This window comes from Phalacrocorax aristotelis, chromosome 5, assembly GCF_949628215.1.
Source record: "Phalacrocorax aristotelis chromosome 5, bGulAri2.1, whole genome shotgun sequence".
Taxonomy (NCBI): domain Eukaryota; kingdom Metazoa; phylum Chordata; class Aves; order Suliformes; family Phalacrocoracidae; genus Phalacrocorax; species Phalacrocorax aristotelis.
The window spans coordinates 12,066,325-12,089,987 of record NC_134280.1 but is presented as its reverse complement, the minus strand read 5'-3'; the positions used below and the strand labels follow the sequence as shown (position 1 = coordinate 12,089,987).

General features: G+C 40.0%; 1 protein-coding gene across 5 annotated transcripts in view; it reads left to right on the top strand.

Moving 5' to 3' along the window:
- Positions 1-23,663, top strand: part of KALRN (kalirin RhoGEF kinase) — a 519,314-nt gene that overhangs the window by 238,604 nt on the left and 257,047 nt on the right. For all 5 annotated transcript variants that reach the window (XM_075093010.1, XM_075093013.1, XM_075093012.1 and 2 more), the window contains exons 7-9: positions 4,918-5,109; positions 11,915-12,046; positions 18,283-18,513. In XM_075093010.1, the coding sequence (XP_074949111.1) occupies positions 4,918-5,109; positions 11,915-12,046; positions 18,283-18,513 (555 nt within the window). The remainder of the gene's footprint in view (positions 1-4,917; positions 5,110-11,914; positions 12,047-18,282; positions 18,514-23,663) is intronic.

Here is a 23,663-nt window from a genome sequence, read left to right as displayed (position 1 = left end):
AGTTTTCATATTGTTGAAAGGCCTGAATTTGTGTTGTGTGTCTGCACAAGGGCCTTTCTAGAGGGGATTTCAATGCCAGGGTTGCACAGGCTGGCAAATGAAGTTGGCCTGGTGAAGTTGGCTTGTGGAATTAAACAGGACTGCTGTTTTGCAGAGGGTCAGGCACCCTATTTTTGGAACAGAAGAGGTGGGGGTACATCACGCTGAAAGGACATTTGGAAAATAGTGGGAAGAGAGTAATAACCTTAAGCTGCAGGCTACTTGAACTAACCTGGAGCTGCTGTTACTATGTCAGTATAGTGCTGCTGTCAGCAGTAATGCTCTTTTATTAGATGGAGCAGATTCTTTGCTACAAAAATGTTGAGTGACTCCTGGTGTCCCTAAAAGTCAATGTTGTGAATATGAGGGTGTTAGCATGCAGGAGGCATCAGCTGTGGGGCATGAATAAAAATGGCAGAGTTCAATGCTGGCATTGCTGCCCATCCTGCTGTCAGGGACTTAGCTGTCGGACAGTAGATGGAGATGCATGTTGTCCTAAGAAAGTCACAATATATTTCAAACACGTTAAAATTATCACGTAAACGCTAATGATGTCAGCTGAAAATTCACAACATTTATCTTAAAAGAATGGTATTTTTCTGTACGTAGGCTGAACTAAAATACCATCCAATATTATTCTGCAACAGGCTACATATAATTGGCCTTGTTATAGAAACTTAAAGGTCTTAAAGATATCTCATGAGTTTATTTTGTCACTGAAACATTCTGCTTTGGATTTATGTGTTAGGTTCATTTCACAGATAGTTTCTAAACTCAGAGTAACATGGTGCAAGCTGTGTTTTTTTAATTTTATTTTAAAGAAGTCTTCAGCAATCAAATTTTACCTTCAATTAATCTGTAAAACCCTTCTCTTGCAGCCTACCTTCACTGCTTATCATCACAATATCTCAAGTAGTTCTCTAGGAAATGAGATGAACACAGCCAAGTTACTTGCAGATTTAATGCTTCTCACTGCTCATTTTTCTTTTGTGAGTGTAAAGTATTCTTTTTATACATTAGAAGAAAGCATTGTTCTAGAGTTGGAGGGTTTAATTAAGAGGGAAGGTCTCCCAGCATGACCGCTAGATGATCAGGGTTGAATTAGTGTATTTCCCCGTGGGAGATCGTTCCACAATTGAAGCTCTCCTACTGTCAGTGCTCATTGCTGAGTCTGAGGGCTGTTACCATGCCAAGCGTTGGGGACGTTAGCAGTGATTGCTTCCACTGGAAGGAACAGCTATGTCATAGATATTGATGACCAGAATCAAGGCCTTGTTTAGGTGACAGAAATGGACTGAGAATTGGTAGACAGAGGGGTATGCAATTGCGCTTGCAAGGCATTGTACAAGGCTTTCCTAAACCGTAAAAGAAACTCTTGCATCTCATGGTGCTGATGTACATGTGGGGAAATTTTTCTTTTGTTTGCCAGTCAAGTGACTTTTAGAAGTCAGAAATCCTCTTTTTTTGACTGAAGTTTCAAAGTTGAAATAAAGTCAATGAAAAATTAACTCTAACATGGGAAATGCTTTTGGAAAGTCTACAAATACATGTAAAACAAAGTTTTTTAAATTATAAAGCATATATATTAGCCAGAACTTGAGTGTGTCCTAGTGTCTCAACAACAGAATGTCAACTGAAGTGCTGTTACCCTTACTTCTAGACATTAATATATTGTTTTCTCATTGACCTATTGTAGTCCTATATAGTCATAAATCAGGGATCCCTTGTAGTCCTCTTTGGGGACACTTCTCTGTTTTGAAAAAAAGATGAGGCTTTAGGTTATATTTAAAGTGAGAGTCTCTATGAACCTGCCAGTAGTGGATATTCCAGCCTAAAGAAAAAACGAAGTCACAGACATTAGTTGCTTTATTTATTTCCTATTAGGATAAATAGATCTATATAATACTGGCATAGAAAAATGTCAATTCATTTGGTTTTTAGAGTTGAACAAACCAGAGGGAAAGGAAGATTTAACTGTTAAATGTCAACAGTTCAGTTCTGGCAGCATAGGTTTTTGTTCCATTTTACTCAGAACATTACACATTGGCAGATAAAGATTAAAAAAGTGGCTTACAATTTTATTCTACTTTGAAGTGGAAAATATATATCTTGCATTTTGTGGATTGCAGTCAGCTAAACATTTTTCTCCTGAAACTAAAATCTGGAGTGCCTTGAAGCCATATTGCATTTTACCTCAGTCCACAACAGAGATCCCATCTTTCCCAGTTTTTCCCAGAGAACCCATCTTTCCCAGTAACAGTGACACTGGATAAAGGTCCTGAGATTGTAAATTGTGTTACAACTGGTAGGATGTGCCATCCTCAGTTCCAGATCTTGAGCCAAGTCTTTGCTCTGTCTTGTTTTTCTGTGAGACCTTGGACAAGGCTTATGTGTCCAAGCCCCACTTCAGTGTCTCTGCTTCACTGAGGTGGGACAGTTAAGGTGGAGGTAAAGGGTACCTCTCTCTGGAAGTAGGAGGTGTCTCCATAGCACTGCCTGTTGGAGTTATACAGAAGAGCACATCACATGTGATATTGCACTTGAATCCATTTATTGCTCAGAAAGCAATGGGAGAAGCTCAGGAGTCTATTTCCTGAGTCAGTTCCACTTGGTGCACTAAGAACAGAGGTGTGAGCAGGTGACTCCCAAACTGCTCCTTGCTTTCTGCTGGAAAAGCTATGGAGTTAGTGGGTTGGCTACAGGACAGGTTGGTACTCTTCCATGAAAATTCTCCTCTAGGAAAGTGAAATTTCATCCATAAAAATCTTCATCTCTGTATAAAAATATAACAGACATAATATATAAATCTCACTAACTTAAAAAACAGACTCTAAGAACATCTGCTCTATTTCAACTAATCTTATCCTTACCCTTCTACTAGTTAATACATCTCTATACTGTAGCTGTAGGGAACCAAGTAATTCACTGTTGTTTTCCTCCATGCTCGTTGCATTGCAATGGCTGAGATAATTCTGCAGGGTGTGGGGGGGAAATAAAAGCAAAATGAAAGCAACTATTTTTTTACATGAAATCGAAACTTCTTCAGCAGCTTTTCTTTTCCTTCAAACACAGCAAAGTTCCATATCTTCATTTGGCACAACTCATCTAAGCTTTAGCAACTGTAGAGATGCTATGCTGCATCAGGTCAGAAGAGCTGACCTGAAAAGTTGCTAAATGATCTTGGCTGAGGCTCAGTCATGAAGACTTTCTGGGAGAAAAGCTTAAATATTTAGTCTATGTTCCAGATTCTAACCTGGAGGGACACAAAGAAACGTTTCACTGTGGCTGGTGGTCAAAATTCCAAATAATAATCTTTTTTAGTATACTTCAAACTCCAGAACAATTTTGATTGGTTTCTCCAATTGTACTGAAAAAATATTTTTATTTCTTTAAAATTAATCTGTCAGTTTTGAGCCAAATTCAATTTTTAAGAAAAGGCTGTGTGATAAGGGGAAAAAACAATACTGGAGGCTGGCTATTGCTTTAGATCTGTTGTTATCTATGTGACAGCTGCCACAGTCATGGTTCTACCAGGGAGAGCAGAGTGGCTGTAGGGGCTGTGGCCCATCTTTCTTTTCTTTGGCACCTACAGGTATGGTGACTGTACTTTGTAGTTATCCCACACACTTTGCAGACATACTTTGCCCTGCTTCACAACTTAGTTTGGACCTGTGCCTGCCTTGGAAGTGCTCTGTTGTGTTTCATGTTTGGATTGGCAGATGCCTTTCCACATTGTGCTCCCACTCACTAAGATGAGATCCTGCTGCAATAAACACTTCCACCTCTGATTTATTGTTTGCCCATGACTAATACCATTAAAATCATCATGGCTGGGTCTGTTCTTGTGCATAAGGGTCTTACAGATTCTACTCTCTGAAATTCCTAAAGCCCTTTTGAAATATGTTTAGTGAGACAAGAAAGCAGTGAGTCAAATTTGCAAAACATCTCAAATTCTGGGATGCTCCTTTCCGCCGGTAGGGAGGAAAGGGGAAGGAGAAGTGTTTACATCAAATTACATTCCAGAGTTCTGCTAGACAGCTGTCATTTGTCTTTTGGTGGTTCATTGGCTATTTATTTTCAGGTTTATGTTCCTATGCAGAACGAGGGTATTGTAATGCAATTGTGTTGCTATCCACAGTTCAGTTTAAGAAAGAACTAACCTTCCACTGCTTCAAGGCTGAATAAAATCCATCGTGGAAAATTCTTATGAAAGAACAGAAAATATTACCCTTTTAGTAGGCTTTTTAAGTCCATCTAAATTCAGAATGTAGTTAAATGATGTCTCTGTTGGAGAACAGCTTAAAATAACCTGCAGAAAAGATAACATATTAACAGAGGAATGTAATTTAATAGACATTTCTATGGAAATTTGTATATTTCTATAGAATATCCTTATGAGCTCTTTTAAATTCTGTAAGGCTTTTTCATTTGTTGACACTGCATGTCTATAAAGGGTTGTCAGAGAGTTCTCAGAGGACAGAAGGCAAACATTTCACTTACGAATATGTGGATTTAGCATCCAGAAATACAAATTAATGCAACAGAAATATCAAGAATAAGATAGAAGCAATGAGTAGACCCTAACAGGTGAGTAAATAGCTGAAGAACAGCAAATTATTTTTACCTAAATAAATTCAGGGGTGGGGGGAAATAACAGCGTTAGATAATGGCATAGATGTACAAAAAGATTCCTGTGGGATGTATTTTTAGAGTGGAAGGTAGTATGCCTGCTATTCATGCATATTTAAGCAGGTGGTTGATTGCTCTCACTGAACTGCTCGGCTTTACTCCAACTGATGGTGTTGGAATGTATGATGAAGACAGAGGGTGGTCACAGTTCTTCCTTCTCTTTATTTATGTGTGCTTTTTAATTTTCAGAATGCCTATGTCAACATCAATCGGATCATGTCTGTTGCGTCAAGGCTTTCTGAGGCAGGCCATTATGCTTCCCAGCAAATTAAACAAATATCTAGCCAGCTGGATCAAGAGTGGAAGAGTTTTGCTGCAGCTCTGGATGAGCGCAGCACCATCTTAGCCATGTCTGCTGTCTTTCACCAGAAAGCTGAACAGGTGAGCTGCTTCTGTGACTGGCAAAATGGTCCACGGCTACTTTGATAATGATGATGCTGTGATATTACGTGATGGCTTTTGGCTTATATGCAGTGAGGTTGAGGGCTTGTTTCCTAGTGGATCAGTGTCTCAAAACAAAATAGTAACATTTCGCTCAAAAAACTAACACATGCTTCCTGAGCGGGTAAGAAAATACGTTTATGCTTTAGCATATGCCTCAGGATAACTGAAGTACACTGGTGCAGTAACATGCTGCCTTATTCCTACTTCCTAATATTTTCTCAGTGTTGTGGATTAATTCAAGATCATTACAGTCAATAGAACTATGTATCTGCACTCATACATATATGTGGTATGTGGTATGTGCTACATGCACAGGAATAATCACTCATATGACATAGACCCGTATCAGCAGACAATTTCTAGGAGCCAAAGCACATTATTGTTAATGAAACTTAGGGAATTCATTCCACCACCTACTCTTGCAGTGCTCTCAGTAGCCCCAAACTTTGTTAGGCCTCATTAAGTAGAGACTTCAGAGACAGCGAGGAACATCCAAGAAAATTTTCCATGTCCCTGAACTCTGGTTTGCATCTTTAACAACTACCAGAATACTTCCATAATTTCATAGCTACAAAAGATTTAGAATACATCAGTGAATAAACCTTCTGCTTTTTTTTATACCTAAACCAGGTCCACCTAGCAGTGATGGTTCAACTTTGATAATATTTTTATTACATTAATTTTCCAGTGACAAACACTGCTTTGGGGCTCTCTTCCATATTTTTGTGTGCTTATTTTTCTAAGTAGTTAATACCAAAGCTACTAAGTGGGTGTGCTTGATGTTTATAAAATGAACCATACTTCAGGTGTCTGAGGAAGAACTGATAAGTCAGAAATTGTGCCTCATAACCCAGAATATATGTATGGAAAAGTTTAGCTCAAACAGTAAAGATTTTCTTTTTTTTTTTTTTTTTGACCATAGAATTACAATGAATTTTTCTTTATTTTGAGTCTCCTATTGACAACAGGCCATAGCATAGAGCAATTACTCACCCTACTGGGCACTTAACTCATGTAAGCACTCTCAGTGTCTCTGATGGGACTGATACACCAAGGGGATGCCCAGTACAAGTACTTTCATCTCAGTACAACAGGCACTCTAGTGCTTGGGTGTAGTCTTCATGTTAATAATTGTCAGTCATCAATGTTCATAAAGAAGAATCAAAAATAAACTTATATCCAGTCTATAATCACAATGAGAATGTTTAAGGTTTATTAATGAATTAGTTCTTTCTTGTTTGTTTTGATTGGTTTGGTGTTTGGGTTTTGGGGGGTTTTGCCTTTTTTTTTTTATGAATGATCCCCTATTTTTTTGAAGTTCTAAAGAGTCAGTTTTGTTTGCAATTTATGAGGAGTTGCTGAGGTATTCTATAGAGTGAAAGGCAATAAAAGAGAAAGTTGTATTGAACAGTCTGTCAAGCTAGAGGTGATTTTTTTTTGGTCTTCCTACCTTTTGAACACTGTCAGTCAGTATTTTGCCTCAGCCTTAACTTGAAAAAAAGCTACACTAATGTCACTTTCAGCTTTGGGTCTTTTCTTTACAATTGTGTGGATGGGTCTGAAAAACCCAATGCTGCCTTGGCACCTCTTCATAAGTAACTGAAGTTTGTGCTGCCTTACAGAAGCCAGTCTGCATTACTAAGCAGACAGGAAAATTTGCTAATTGTGAAGAGCAGTTGCTCCTCACGTGCATAAGAGACCATTCAGTGGAAGGGAAGTGCTGATGTGAAGCCTGTAAACTGCTGCAAAAAAGAAATGTGGGAGTCAGTGCATCCATTAGCCAGCACTAAAACTTTGGCCTTGCTTTAGTGACTCTGGTAGGATAAACCAATGACTTGAATGCTAATAATTTAGTCACTTGACCTCTGTAGAATATAAAAAGTGAGGTGTTTTGGATTTCGTCTGTAACTCAGCCTGTTGTCTATCAAACGTTCGTTCCAAATGTGACACACTATTATTTGGCATCACCCAGTGTGGGGTTTTAGGTTTGGGGTTTTTTTTTGGTGGTTTTGTGGTTTTTTTATTTTTTTCTGTTTTTTTGTTTGTTTGTTTTGGTTTTTTTTTGTTTGGTTTGTTGTTTTTTTTAACTCAAATCATGACCTCATTATTTTACAATAAATAAGGCTTAAATCTCTGAAGCAAAGATGTAGATAAACCCACTGTTTCCTCTGCCCCAGATCAAGTCTTTTTTTGCTCCCTTTGTTCTGTCAGTAAATGTAGCTTGTTGTGGATCCAGCCATTTCTCCCACAGTGTACCCCTGCTTCCCTCATACTGATCTGACACACAGATCGTCTTTCCTTCTCTGGTGCAATAAGCTGCTACATTCTTTGTTCATTCCTTCCTATTGATTGAAGTTCGCTGTAATGCCAACAGGAAGCAAGTCATTAGGACTAATCTTTCAGTCTTTGGCACACCCCAGCCTGAAAGGAAGTTGTTGGCTTGAGACAGAGATTTATGAAAGGCTCTACGATCTCTATAATATGCAAGCTGAGCAGGAAGCAACTTGTTTTTCAAGGTCTCTTCCTAAAGACCCCACACAGAAAACTGCACAGAATACAGTTTGTCTGGCTTGGAAGGATGAAAGGCTGAGTCAGCCCTGCTGGGAATTGAACCTCACATCTGTCTTCATGTGCTTCAGAATCACATTGCTTTCCTGGCTCTTATTGCAGATACATGTGGCATGTTGAATGGAACTGGGCTGAATGAGTTCCTGGATCAAAGCTTTTTTTTTTCTTATTTTTTTTTCTTCTTTTTTGTGTGTGTCTGTGTGTGCACGCATGTGTCTTCCTTAAATTTTTTAAATACTTTGTACATCCTAAACCATCATCAAGAAAAGTGCAAAGAAAAGAAAAGGGGAATAATAAAAAAGGAAATAAAAGAAAGAGACAAATCTTGCCAACTTAGCCTCCAGCCAGGCTTCCTTCAGCACATGTGTTCGACAAAAAGCCAGTAAACTAAACTCCAAACAACCACTAAGTCCAGGTCAAGGTGCAATTCAGGATATTCAGTGGAGCTGTTTCCCCAAGGTCCCTTAATTCCACCTGCTACAAATGTCTTGGGTGGGTTTTTTTCTTCTGCCCCCCACCCAGCATGGAGATATTCTAGTGCGAAAGAGAATCTGCTTCTGTACCTCTAGGTATGTCCAAGGCTATTCAAAATTGCAAAAGAACATGCCTTACCTCACTGTGATTTCAGGAGAGCTGTGCTAATTTATGCCAGATGAGATTCCAGCCCACTAACTGCCAGATAGGGGAAGCAGGCATACCAAGCGTCCTCCCTTTCTTGGATATAATCTCTCAAAGAGTGCTAAAGTATTCATATGATGCTCACTCTACAGATCCTGTCAGAATTAACAAATTAATGTCTTCAATCAGCTGAGAGATCTCAATCAGTTAATACTGGGTCAGTGTCTGCCCTCAGAAGTGCACAAACAGAATTACTACTTAAGGTAGTAGGTGTTAGGTGCACATGCTAGACATTTATGCTGGTTCTCTGAAGACTGACCCCTGACTATTTGTTTCATATTACCTTAATCCCCAGCCATGAAGACTACTGTTCTCATCTCTGCCTGCATCTCTCTACGCACATCCTGAACTCCCCTATTTGAGGAAAGGAAATTAAAAAGGGAGGAAGAATTTGAGCAAAAGCAGGAAGGGGAAAGCCAGTTGGTATCTATAAGATGCAGGGATAAGATGAAGAAAACTTCCACATTAGATAGGGACATTCCAGAAACAACAACAGGAAATATAGAATTAGCCTCACACAAAAAACTTCAGGGCATCAAGAGATATTATATGGCACTGAGGAAAACTATTTCATGGCCTTCTTCCAGTCTTTTCCCACAGCTTTTCTGGAGCCTGAAGGTGCACTAGAGTTCAGTTTTAATTTCTCTGGGGCCTAGGGGAACCACCCTGGTTATCCTGCAGCGTCCACACAGAGGCCTAGGAAGCCATAAGCAAGGACTGTGTGAAAAATATGGAGAAATATGGACTATAAAATGCCTGAACTGTGTTTTGGAGAAATCACGTAATACAGCATAGCAGTTCCTGAGGAAAGCTATTAAGAAGTGGTCTGAGAATATATCATTACCTGACCTAATACAGAATTCACAACTTCGGTGAATAGGTTGTGAGTCAGGAGTAAGCGTAGGTCATTAGCTTTAAAGTTACTTTTGGATTGGATCAGAGGCACAAAGGTACCTTAGGGACTTTTTTATTTTTTGAGGAGAAACTTCTCTTAATCTTTTCTGGAGTCTTGAAAAACATGGGCAATTATTGGAGCCTGTCATTTCAAATCATATTGAATAGCTTTTATGTTCCCAGTAGGAGCTATTCTAGTCTTTGGGCTAACTAGAAATTTAAGCAATTAATTTAAATGGTATTGAGTATCCAGTGGACAGTAACAGCTCCTGTTCCAACCTAACAGGTAGCATTTTCCCATTTTAAATGCATCTTTTTTCAACTCAGTCAAACGGTGATTTTTTTGGTATGAATATATTTCTAGCATGAAGGGTTACATTTAATAAAGTTTTTTGTGTCTTGTCACACACTGTGGCAATAGTAAAAATTAACAGAGCTGCTTTTTTCAAAATACCTAAATCAATAGTCCTATAGTTGAACTAACACTTTGTAAAAATCTGTAAAATAATTAGCTCTCCCTATGCAAACCTACACACAGAGCACAGACCACCATGCACTGTTTCAGGGTGTCAGAGTAAAACACTGACAGGTTGCATTTCTCAAAACTTTTTAAAACAGATGATGTCAACTGTTCCTGCTAGTGGCAGAAGTGAAATTACTGATGTGATTGTTGATGTGACATTGTCTATATGCAATAGATCTACAAAAGGAAGATCGATGTGAGGCAACAAGGTGGAAATGTGGTTATGGGCACAGGATCTTCTTGACAGTTCTCCCACCTACTGTGCAACTCACAGTCTGGGGATGTGGCAATATTTGAGTAATGTGACTATAAGAGCTTGTACTAAAATTGGTAGAAATTCAGCAGTTGTGATAAGAGCCATGACAGTGATTCCAGCAGCAGGAACACTGATATGTAAGGTGTAAAGGTCTTGTCTTCGTTGTTTTGACCAAGAGGTTCATGTAACAGCCCCAAAAAGGGATTGTTCTCAACTGTGCTCTTAAAACTGCATAGGAAATGATGTGAATTCCACTGCCTTGGTACAAAATATGACAACTTCAGCTTTATGCAAGGGTGTTTGGGGATTCCATCTGAAAGGAGTCAACAGATCAGGAGTCAAACCAAGACAAGAGGACCTGCCTCCTTGCCTCCAGTCTTCTAGAAAGCATAGTTTTCACCGGTAGATTTCTACTTTATAGACATGAACATTTAGGAATTCATCTTTGTCACTGAATGTTTGTGCACTGAAAAGAAGTGTTTACAGTGCAAACACTTTATAGCCTTGATTACACAGCAGCATGGTGAATAGCTTTACACTGCTAATAAAAAAGGATGCTGATGCCAGAGCCAGAGTTGAATTGAAATTCTTTGCTTTGAATCTCACAGCCCTTCATCCTATGAATGAGTGCTTTACTAACAAGCCACAGGTGAACACTTCAGGAACGGATAAAGCTGTGATCCTGGGGGTAGTTTTGTGGCATTATACATTCACCCTACAGGGAACTGCATCTGTTGTATAATTAGCTGTTCTTTTTTATAAATAGCCCAAAGTATGACAGACTGGTTTAACAGAAAGATGGAGTAAGAGAAAATATTAATGAGAAGTAATGAGGTGGCATTAGGCAGTTAGTATGGACAAAATATGAACATGTAAGCTGTGTCACTGAAGTAAGACCTGCTTAAAAGAAAAACAGGATGGGAACCTTAGAGACTAAATTCCTCTTTTCTTTCACAGAACAGGCAGCACCCAGGAGAGCTTCCCCAGTTTGTTCGGCCACAGTGCATCAGCAGTGCTCTTGGAGGCCTTTAAGAGTGGAATAATATTTTTTTTCCAATCCTCTGCTCCCTGAAGCCATTCAGTTTCTGGCTGTCTGTTAAGGCTTCCAAGCAAGGTTATAATGGCAATGATTTTTTTTCCTCCCTTTTTGTGGACGTCTGCCCACCAGGAGCTGGACTGAGACCAGCAGCTCATTTGGATTGGCTGCTTAGCAGTCATCAGATGGTAATGGTATCTGATCACTGCTGACTTGGGCCAGAATAAGTGTGTGACCCAGGGCTTTAAAGCCTTGGTATCCTATTGGCAGTCCCACTCAGCTGGTCCTGGGTTGAGAACTGCTTGCCTTTCTCTCTGTCTTTCACTGAAATCAATGTCAGTGTTGATTTAAACGGGAGTTTTCTATTGCCCAAATTAGTAGTGTTAAGGACAGGTAAGCGACTGAGGGAAGACTGACAGCTGAGACAATGCCAAATATGCTGGAGCTGTAACTGTGTCCTTTTGTGTTTCCTGTCGATGTTTTTTTCTAAACATGTTGTAGCCTTTCTCCGTGGTATGCAAAGACTCCTAGAATGGGTGTTTTCTGAGCCTGGTTAAAGGAGGACTGTTTTTAATCCAGAAGAAACAGAAAGCATTCCTTTGGATCTAGGTGTTCTTCAGTTACTGAGGATGTGACAGGAATGCACTGTTCCAGCGTGCCCAAAAAGGCTCCTTTATAAGTGATACATTTTCTTCAGTCCATACTGCAGTCATCTGAAACAGTTTTCCAATGTTGATGAGATGTTGTTCTGTGTCACTATTGCTCATTTTTCCTGGAATTGTTTCAGTTCCTTTCAGGTGTGGATGCCTGGTGCAAAATGTGCAGTGAAGGAGGCCTCCCCTCAGAAATGCAAGACCTAGAACTGGCCATCCATCACCATCAGACCCTGTATGAACAAGTAACACAGGCCTATACAGAGGTATGTGCTTTCCAGAGAAGAATGTGAGTATCTGTTAAGTGATAACAGATATTTGACTGCATTTTGGAACTTAGCTTTTCTAAATGTGATATGTTCTGCTTTCCATTTTTGCAGCTTTTTCAAAGAAGGAGGCAGATTGTAGCAATCTGCTTATATGGGCACAACAGGACAACGTGGGGGACAAGCCCCGTACAGAAACAAAATCTAGAACTAGTGTTGGCATCCCAAAGAACAGCCACTTCACTGCCTTTGCTGAACAGGGAACCCCTTTAAGCCCCCAGTAGCTTTACTCCTGTTGCTTTCTTCCTGTGAATGAGTCCTGACTCTAGCACAGGTATGCTAATGGGAACAGAGGATGCCAAAGGCTTTTTCTGTCAATATACAAAGTCACAGAGATGTCAGGTCCTCATTACAATGAATACTGCAAGGTACTGTGCTTTAGATAGAACCATAGAATCTAGAATAATTTAGGTTGGTGAAGACCCTTAAGATCATCGAGTCCAACCATTAACCCAACACTGCCAAGTCCATCACTAAACCATGTCCCTAAGAAGTGCCACGTCAGATGTTGTCAAATATCTCAGACCTAAATAGGGCACGTGTTGTTTTTTCCTTTAAAAGAGGGTGCCAAGGATGCTAAGGCTAAAACATATTCTCTGGCATTTTGTCAAAAAACCCCATAAAATTCTTCACTTGCTTTTTCCCCCGTCCAGACTGTAGCATGAAATAAAAGCTACCAACAAACAGCCGACATTCAGCACATTTGACTGTGCATGCCAGGGCCTGTGTTCAGTCCGCTTTATTTTGCAAGAGGTTTGCATCCTCCCTGGCATCTGGGAGGAGTCTTTTCGGGAATGAGGCTAGTCTTGATGTTCACCCCAGGCGCAGGCTGACCTGCAAATTACCCTGGGGGTGGAAAGCCATGTACCTTATCCATTCTGTTCTGTTATTCATGTCTCCAGGACTCAAGCTTTTTGGAAAGTAATCCACAGATCACCTAAATGCTTCGGTTTAGTTGTAGTTTTAACTTCCATGTACCATTCTGTGCTTGACTGTCTTTCTGGGTATCAAGGGATTTTGCTCCTTGCGTGGTTCTCCAAGCTGGACAGGAGAACTGTGCTAGTGCTTGCTATACTTAGTAAATTAACAAGTGAACACACCAGAACAGAACTCCTCCACGCTCAGCCCTTGCTCTGGACATCAAGTTCTTGGAAGTATCTATAGTATAAATTAGAAAAGGATTTGCTAATCTAGGCTTGGTGGTAGTCACTCATGCATACACAGTGAAGTTGTGCAGATACCTTGATGATGAATGTAAGGAATGTTAGATATAAATCTTTTATTTTCTAAACACCTGTAAGAATTTGGGAGTTAGTAAATTAGAATGAGGAAATTGGGGTTGCAATCACAAAGGGTGATTCCTTACTCAATACTCAGACTTCTTTCTCAGGAACAGTGGGTTGTGTGAGCAAACACAGAACAGTCCTGTTGACCTCTAGTTACAACTGTGAATTTTATAATAGCCCCTAGTTAGGTGAAACTAAGGTTTTTTTGACTGCATTTAGAATTTTTTTCTAAAAATTAAGTCAAATGGGGATTAAATAAAAAATAATAGTGTTTGAAACTGGCATTTTGTTTATCAGCCCCAATCTTAGTTTCTGTGAAATGAAAATTCATTTAAAATCATTACCAAAAGTAAACTTTAACATGCATATTGCTTTTGCTGATGCTTCCTCAGAAAGCTACAACTTGTTGCAGACACAGCTGTTTAAAATATTTCTATACTATTTTACTAATAAGTACATTTTTAAACAGTATGTACAATTGCCAGAAAGGTTACAGTCTGTTATTTTGGAAATGTTCATCCCTTTTCCCACTGCTACATGGTGAGCTGAAAAGCCTGGACTAGATTTAGAAGTCCTGCCTCCTATCCACATGCCTATTTCTCCAATCTTGATAATGCTCCTTGACCATAGAAAATGATGTTTCTTCCCTCAGAGCTCTCTATGGTGAGATGAAAATCGTAGCTTTTTCTTTCCTTTCTTTCCCTGCAGAGTCATTGAATATCTCCGTTTCTATTGCTATAATTGTAAGAGATTTGGAATAGAATGAATGTTCCTTGGGGTAACCATTAATATGGATATTTAATAGGATATTAATTAACATTTAATAGGGTATATGGGCCTATTCTGTTCTGTTACAGAGTATAACAGAACAGTTCAGATTCACTGCAGGAGCCTAAGAAGGGACACCTAAAGAATCTTAGGGAGACTCTAAGGAATCTTAGGCATACTCTTTTTTTCCATCTTGCCATGGCTGTAGCCATGATTATTTGCCTTCTTTCCTTTATTGCACTTGAATAAAGCTCAGAAATATTGGTGGCAGAGATCATGGGCCTGATATGCAATCCACAGCTAAGCAATCCTCTCCTGCACTAAGCTGAGTTGCTAGCAGAACAGGCCGCCTTCCTTCTGAGAATCAAGTGGTGCTCTTGCTTTTACTTTGGATAGAGCAGTGGTGGAGGGAGGAGATACACGAGATGTATGCCTTTGGCATATTCCCCTCTTGCAAAAAGCGTTCCTCTAGGTGTCTCTAGCCAGGGTGTGTCTGTGTTGCTCCACCAGTGTTTCTAGTGGATGAACAGCAGGAGACAAAGTTGGGACACCCCTACTAAGGACTGTACTCATCTGGTAAATACAAGGAGAGAGAAAGAAAGGTTTTCTCCAGTCAGGCTTGAGCCTGGTTGTTGGTAAAAGCATCTTGTTCAGTGTGTCTTGATTCACAGGTGGCACCATTAGTCTAGTCACTTGCAAGGCTTTGGAGGTCTTTCTTACCCACTACGTAGGATATCTGCAGATTTTAACTTATTCCCTAGCTATGTATATAGCAACTGTGAAGATTATTCCACTAGCACAACAAAATCTATTTTTCGGTTCACCCAAGGTCACATAACTTCTTAGAGGGGCATTTGCATACTGCCTATCCTAGCCCTTGTCCTACCATGGAGCCAAAATGCAGGATTATCACTGTATGACAAGAGTGTATGTGTGTGTTCTGTGAGGTGCTGAGTTAAACCTTCCCAGAGAGTCCAGCAGCAATTCTGTAGTTTTCAAAATAAGTGAGAAGTGGTCAAGTTTGCTTTGACAAATGCAGCACTGGCACTTACAGCTTACAGGGACTGCAAGTCATGCTGGGTGCAGGTCCATCCAGTTTAAGACTTTTGCAATACTTCTTTAAAAATATGTAAGTGAGATGTAAGTGAAGTGGTGCAGCTAAGCAGGGTTGTTGATGCTTGTCTCCTTGCACAGTCCTTGAAAAATTCAAAAGATTCACATGAAAAGAGATTTGGTGATTTATTTTCGCAGTTATAAGGAGAACATGGAAATGACTGAAAGAGCACAGTAGGTAGCTTCCTCCATTTGGGGCACTGTTCCCTCCCTTTCTGAGATCTGTTCATTGATGAACTCTGTAAGCACAAACTTTCTGTGCCCATTGATTGGGAATGCAGTAGTATTCACAACAAAAATACTTTCAGAAAAGAAGTTCAGAGCTGCAGACGATATGACATATCCTTGCAAATACTGAATACCACTGTTTACCTGATTGTCACTGTGCTGCATGACCAGACCAGATTGTTGCTGTGCTGCATGACGAGACCAGATTGTTGCTGTGCTGCATGACCAGACAAACATGTAAATTGGAGAGCAGGAGAATGCTACAAGTCATGACTCGCAGTCTCTGAGGCTTTTTAGGCAAACAAGAATACATTATCATGCAATAGATAAAAGCCTAAATCCTATAGAAGAAAAAGGAGTAAGAGAGAATAAAGAAGTGTATTTGCTCTTTACCTCACACCACAAATCTGGGAGAACATTGTCCTGTTTCAGCTTTGGATGAAGTAAGGACATATAAGTTGTTGCCTTTGAAACAATATTTTTGTCCTGCATTGCTCCCACCACTGAGACTTTTTATTACAAAGCCCTTGTTGGGCATATTCACCCACTAGTCAGCTCTGGAAGAGCATTTTTTGTAAGATGACTGAATTTAGACCAGAGTTTTGATCAGTCATGATTAGTATACGCAATATTTCACCCAAGGATCTGACCCCTCAAAATGGAAGAATTGCAGGATTATACCTCTGGAAGGCAAAAAACTGACATGCAGGGCCTGCACTTGGGAGACAGTGTAGGTATGAATATGTCTATGTTACAGCACAAAGTTTCCAGGAAAGCTGTCCTGAGTAAAGCATGTCTGTCATATTGTCTCTGCAATCACATATCTCTTACTGGTAAACTTTTAAACCTTTATTGTTAGCCCTGATTCTGCTGTCATTTCTATCGGTGTAAATCAGCAGGGACTATACTAAAAGTATTCTAACACCACCCAGGGACAGATTCAGAGCAACTGTAGGCCCAAAGGCCAGCAACAGGAACATAGTGAATTCACTCAGTTAATGTAGCCAGTGCAAAGTGTGAGCTTCTGTTCTAATTAGCTGCTCCCAAGTGTGTGCATAGCCTTGGTTTCTTATTCCCAGTGATTACATTGTCACTGATTATCCTCCCAGAGGTGAAACAGGATGTAGTATCCCTTTCTCCTTCCCTGTCTAGGAGCTGCTTCTTCCTCCCTAGCAGCTATTGCTGCCTCCATAATGTTGCCAAGGTAACACCTGTGCCTCAGTGTTTCCTCCCAAAATCCTCCCTCATACTGCCACTATCCACTGCTGTTGGTGAGTACAGTTGTTCCCTCTGCGACCCCAGCAGGCTTCAGCATGTGCAAATTGTTCCAGATGTTCTTCAGCAGCAACTGATTTTGAGTTCGGAAAGCCACTCCCTATGGACTCTCCAGTTATTTCCTGGTCTAATTCCAAATGGCCCTGAATATTTTAAAAAATCTCTAAGGATCTGCCTAAGCCCACCTAATAGTCACATAATATGATGACATTTGACTCCCACTTTTGCCAGTATGAATCTCAAAGGCTCTCTTGATTTCTCTGAAAATGCACCAGATACACACTGCTACAACAGACTGGGACATGGCATGGCTTGCTAAAGGACACAGGTTTGGTTATTAAGTGATATTTGCTACTTTTGAACAAGCAGCTTACAATACAGAAATAAATAAAACTTGGAAATCCTTGATATGTGTTTTAACTTTGACTGATAATATTCAAAATTTAAACCAGATTAAAAACATTCATTAAACCATTCTCTAGCAAAGTCAGTGATTGTGGTTGCATAGAAATTAAAATACTTTTCAGAAAATCTTGTCATTTTCACTGGAGTTTGTTTCAGACGAAAAAGAGAAAAGTGGGCTGGGAAGAGGAGAGGGATTCCAATAGCGTCCTCATTTACCATTTCTACTGAACAAAATATTTTAACTTTGCAATCTGCAACTGAAAAATATTTCAAAAAGCCTTTTTTAGAGAACCAGTGCATGCATATGCTTGTTCATAACAGTTTGGTTTTTGTGGTTCCATTTTTCATTTTGCCCCTGCAACATGAAAATGCTCCAGGAATATTCTAGGAAAAAAAATCTGGTGTTAAAAAATCTGGCATTCTGGTTTTTTTTAATGCCCAAATGCCTCTGCATCTGCAAATGTGTTTTAATATGCTCAAAAAAGGTAACGTGTGTGCAGGGGGCTTTGCGTTTGCCAATAAACCTTGTAGCCCATTGAAAATGGAGACTATAGGTCCCTCTGTGCTGTTCCTGGGGAAGAAAAGAATCACTATCATAAACTAAGTTATTTTCACTGCCACTGAACGAAATACAGAATCAGAATGTCACACTCAACGTATATACATACTTAGTAATCCTACGAAGAAAGGACTCTCCCTTATCATACAGAATATGAATGACTTTGCCATCTGTGGTTTTCTTAAAATGCCACCTCCTCACAGAAATAGGCCCGCTATTGCAAATGCCACCTGTCATCAAATAGTGCATGTCAAGAATTTTCAGTGCCCGAATGTCAGAACATAATATAGTCTTGGGATCTCTGTGTATGCAGTGCCAGCAGTGCAGTCTCTGTGCTCCTGCTGGGTGGCACAGCAGGCCCACTAGGAAGTGAAGGCAAGTGCTGAATGCATAAGTCAGAAAGACGTGTTATGAGGACTTTCTTCCCTTTTGACCAAAACAAGGGAAATGCACAGGGGTAAAAGGCTCAGCTAGACTGTTCTCTGTCAGCTATTGGATGTTCAAGTATCAGTGCAGTGAAGCAGACCTATTTCTTCACTCAGGTGAGCCAGGATGGAAAAGCCTTGCTGGATGTCCTACAGCGTCCCTTGAGCCCTGGGAATTCTGAATCCCTCACTGCCACTGCAAACTACTCCAAGGCTGTTCACCAGGTGTTGGATGTGGTACATGAAGTCCTGCATCATCAGCGGCGCCTAGAGAGCATCTGGCAACACAGAAAGGTCCGGCTACACCAAAGGCTGCAGCTCTGCGTTTTCCAGCAGGATGTTCAACAGGTAATATCATTACTAAATAAGGTAAAGATTGGTCCTTTCTTTGCAGCCATAAAGATTGTTTGGTGAGTCATCTAGAGGATATTGCCATAACCAAGCTTTCACATGCAGCTCTATCTCTGCTAGAAATATGCTAAAATCCTAATATGCCTTTCAGTACCTCTTGGTCTGATGTTGGAAATGATTGATCAGTACACTGATTATAGATAAGTCCATTCCCCACAGGAATGCGACGGTGTTTTCAGTGGTTAATTTTTCACAAGTGAGCAATTAGCTGTAGGTACTCTATGGTTTTTGAGAAAGTGATGTTTAACAGAAAAAAAGAATTTCAAGTGTAAAAAGCAATTGAACTGTGGTGTATTTCACCTTCCTATATGGAAACAATACAGATTCAGACCTTTTAGTGGTGGTATTTAGATGATCTTTGCATTGTTACCACTTATGGGGTCATGTACCTGTGCTGTGGGCTTGCTGGCTCAAGTGAACAGCACACCCCAATGTGCAGAGCCCACCTCACAAAAACACGGTTTATATTCTCATCTCTGAGAACTCAGGCTCCAGGTGAATAACTCTTCTCTCCCAAAGGAATCCATTTGAATATCAGCACAAAGCATAACTGACGGTAAGTATGAGATGCCATGTTTGTAGCTGCCAAATATGCAAGCACAATCAACAGATGTTACAAGACTGCTCATTCAGGATGGTGTGGTTTAAGGGCCCCATTGCAGCCCGAAGCAGATGTTGGTAGCAATACAGTACTTGCTTTAAATGAAGAGGCTGAATGCTCTAATCATGTTTATGGAGCATTCTAATGTCCCTGGGGCTCTTTATGTCACTGCCTTCTTCCAAGTGAAAAACGAGGTGGAGACAGAGTGACAAAGCTGTCACATGCAAAACAGACATGAACCAGCAAGGAAAGGAGATGGGCAACTTTTATTCAATATGCAAATTTGTGGTCCTGTTAGTGCCATAGTTGAAGTGCACCAGCACAGACAACACTGCAGCTGTAGACATCCTTTGCAAATATGTATGACCATGTCTTTGGCAGTCTTGAAAAGTTTGCCAGAATTTCTACCTGCTCAGGTTTTCCTATAAAACCATGAAAATATTCATGCTATATATATAACTAAAACTGGGATTGAATGTAACAGACGCTTAATTTAAGCAACTTCACTTTCATCACATGTCAGCAAACATACTCCATGGTAATGAAATTCATAAGCTATGTATTATATATATTGAATATAGCTATTAATAAATAGAGCATGTACTTGGAATTCTCTTAGAATACTCACTGCAACCTTTATGAAGTTAATACAATTTGGGGGTTAAAAACTCAAAAGTCAAGAATTGTAAACTCTGATGTTATGCTTTTTCCAACTGTGGTATATAATGTCAATAAGAATCCATATTATCTTAAGTGTTCTTTATCCCCTAGGGTGATTTACACTTTTGTTCAATCTTTCCAACCTGATACTTTCTCTCTTACATCTTCTGAAATCAGCAGAAGTGTTTAGGAGGTTCATTCATGAAACCTGTTCAGACTTTTACTTCCCACATATGCAAGGCAATGAGGCTGTGTCACTGGTTTTCAAAAGGAACGGGACTTTTTTTTGTACTGTGATTCTGGTGAGAGGAAAAGAAACAAGCAGTAAGAGTCACTGGAGTACAATCACTTTAGAGAGCATCACTGTGTGAGTTCTGTTGGCAGCAATCTTTCAAAATTTTTGTCTTAATGGGTAGTTATTATCTGGGAAGCAACAACTTAATGACAGACGTGTTTCTGTCCTAGCAGACACTTACTGGAGGCATCTCTTTGTCCTACTTAGAAAGTAGGGAGGAAGAGATGAATCATGCTGTTCACTAAACATCTGTACTATTCAAGATAAATGCTTTGTAACTCAAAAATGAAATTATCAGCTAAACAGAAATATGAAGTGTAGTTTCCATGAGGAGGAGGAAGATATCTAACTATGTTGATGGGGTTTTTTTGAAAATAATCACCTCCTATGTATCTGCCGTGCCATTCCTATTATGCTTATTTTGTTAAATGCCTGTCAGTTGGCAGGTGAAGCTGTCTGCCTGTACGTTGTCACTAATGATAAGTAACATTTTCCTGTAAGAACTTGTTGCCTTGTCAAAATTTAATAACCTTTAACTAAGTTCTTCCTGGTTCAAGTCTGAAATGAAAAGATGTGGGAGAAGAAATCTTGACAGGAAAGCCCTAAGTTTATTAGACTTTGCTGTCTTCTAGACAAATAACAACACAGTGTAGTTTTTCTAAGGAAGATGCTCCTCTTCTGTTTCGCCCAGATGAAAATTAAGCGTGTTCTTACAGATGCGGTTTTCCCTATCAGGATGTCCCATGGCTCACCCTATCCAGCTTTTGGCCAGTGCAGTAAAAATTCTGGTGAAAGATGATCTCTGTGTCAGAACTTAGACTCCCTGTCTTGTTCATTTGTACCTTTCTCGTCATGTCAGCTGTTCTGTATCAATCTTATCTTAAAAACAGATGTGAATAGGGACAGGTTTTGTTGTATTGCATGTTTTTAATACAGACTCCAGAATTATTTTGCATTCTCTCATTAACGGCATTAATGGCATTAATAGCTTTTGGTAAAGACATGTCTCCAAGAAGAGATTCTTATTAATCTTGAGAGATCAATTATTCCTCACCTAACTACTCTAGTTAGTCTTGCCATAGGGATCAAATAATTAGGCATGCAATATCAAGTGTTCATAGGGAAGTCTTGCAAAACTGGTTAGCTGGATGAAGGCTTTATGTAGGCCAGGTGTGTGCCTTTTGGACTGGATTTAAGGATTAAACCGTGTTAAATAGGGTTCACTCATATAATTCATGGTGTATTCTGCACCATTTGCAAGGCCAGAGTATGCACTGTATGCATTACTGGCAGGTCAGGGCTATGTTCGCAGGTAGTTTCCCACTGTCAAGGAAATCCTTTTGATTCTAGCTAGGTTTCAGTTTGAACTGCACAAAGCCTGAAAACATTGGAAATTATGGACTAAAAGAAATAAAAGTCATTTTTATTCTGATATGGAAAGTTAGGCATCCTTACAGTCATGCCATAACCAAAATACAAGCTGTGCTGTAGAAAAAACGTTTAAACACACACTGTGGATTGCCAAGTTACAATATTAATGTAAGAAATATTATGCTATAAAATGTCTTTAGAAGTAATCACTCCCTCACACCATTAGACATTTTACAAGATTATTTGCTATTACATCTATGCATTAATACGATTACACCAATTTGCACATGTGAACCAAGGTAAATAATGGTGTGCTAAGGACAATGAGTTGTGAATGTATAGCACTTTAAAGAAGGAAAGAATATAAATGGCATGAAAGTGCATTTGCAGCCTTCACAGGAAATGGAGCACCATTCACACAGAAGGTATAGCAGATAAGACAGTTTGTGAGCTGTTATGAGGCTCTACACAGACAGGAACTGAGAAGGAACTCTCTTAACACCAAAAGTATTAGGATCATTGTAGGAATGTTGGTGTGCTGAGTGTGTAAAATACTTCTTTGTTTCACTTGTTTTTTAGAAGTTCTCTCTCGCTTCAGATATGGAAGAGCTACGCTGTTTGATCATTTAGAACACAGCTGTGGCAGGAGGTGCTGAGATTCTGTCCTGCAAGGGAGGAAAAAAATCCCTTTGACACTGATGCTGATGTTTTGTAATTGCTACAGATGCTTCGGCCCATTTTGGTAGCTTTTCCTTTTTGCCCCTCCCTGCTCTGGGTCTTCCCCTTCTGTAGACTATTTACCAGCAAATTAACACCATTTCTATTACTGTTGAGATTTGAAATTGTCCTTATGTTATCTCCAATTTCCACTGCTTTCCACTGTTACATCCTGATTTACCCTGCTGGCCTCTGCATGCATCTCTACTTCAGCATGTTCCCTTTGCCCTGTGAACAGCAACACTGTGAAAGAGCAAGGGTAGCGAATGGGTTGTACCATGAGCAGATGTTACCTGGCAACCTTGGAAATAGCTGAAGTAAGTCTGTAAAGCAGTTCTTCACCCCATTGTCTTCCCCATCCCCTTTGTTTCATATGGGCAAGAATTTTGTCTTAATCTCTCACTTCATAAACTTACTCAAGTGAAGCTGTAAAGCCTGAAGCATACCTATTCCTATTAACAGAAATTCTGTCTTTTGATTGTTTTTCCATCATACATACACACCAACACTTAGCCTGACACAGGCAGCCTTTTTCTCCACAGATTCACATGATTCTTTCAGGGTCACTGCTGGTGCTTCTTCCGTCTTGCTTCGCTTTGGTTGTGATGGTTGCCTGTAAAGGAAAAGCTGGAAAATAGGTGGATGTCGAGGTACTGCATGTGCTTGTGGAGTTTCTTGGCTGTGTACAAAGCCTTGAGTTGCCTGGGGTGGCTCTACATTGCAAAACGGAAGAGGCCCATCATGCCAGATGAAGACCAGTGGGAAACAGCAAGATGACACTAACAAACGCTTACTGGCAAGAGAGTAGGCATGTACTAAGAAAGCTGGGACTGTTGCCGTACTAGCTGTAGTGATGTCCCACATCCTCTGGGTTATTGAAAAGGTCAAGCTAGACCAGTGTCAGGTTCACCTGGATTTCTCTAAATTTGTGGATCTGCATTCTGTTGGCTTCATGCCCAGATACATTAATGGACATAGGTTTGGCTGCCTTGTGTGGTTATCTGCCTCTGGTGATGGATGAAAAGGCCATGTGGCCATACTGATATCATTACATTTACCAGCTGCCATTGTTGTGGGAGACTGCAAATTATTGCAGAGGAAAGGCTGTCTCTCTTCATAACCAAGCACTTTAACTTGTAGTATGTCTGGCTTTTACTGGCTGAGAAAACAGATCAGGGCATGATCCTGACATCACTTGTATGGAAAAATGTCCTGCCAACATCTATCTGCCTTCATACACTATCTGAGAATGCTGAACACTTCATGTGATGCATGTGTTCTACATAGTCCATTTGCAGAAGGATGCTAGGATATTCGAGGCAGCTCATGATTCATTTAGCTCTCACTCAAGATTTTAGAGGATTGGGTCTGTACATCCCCTCCCATGCACGCATACACTCAGTCGTTTTGATCACTTCAAGGCAATGAAGAGTTCTCCAAAAT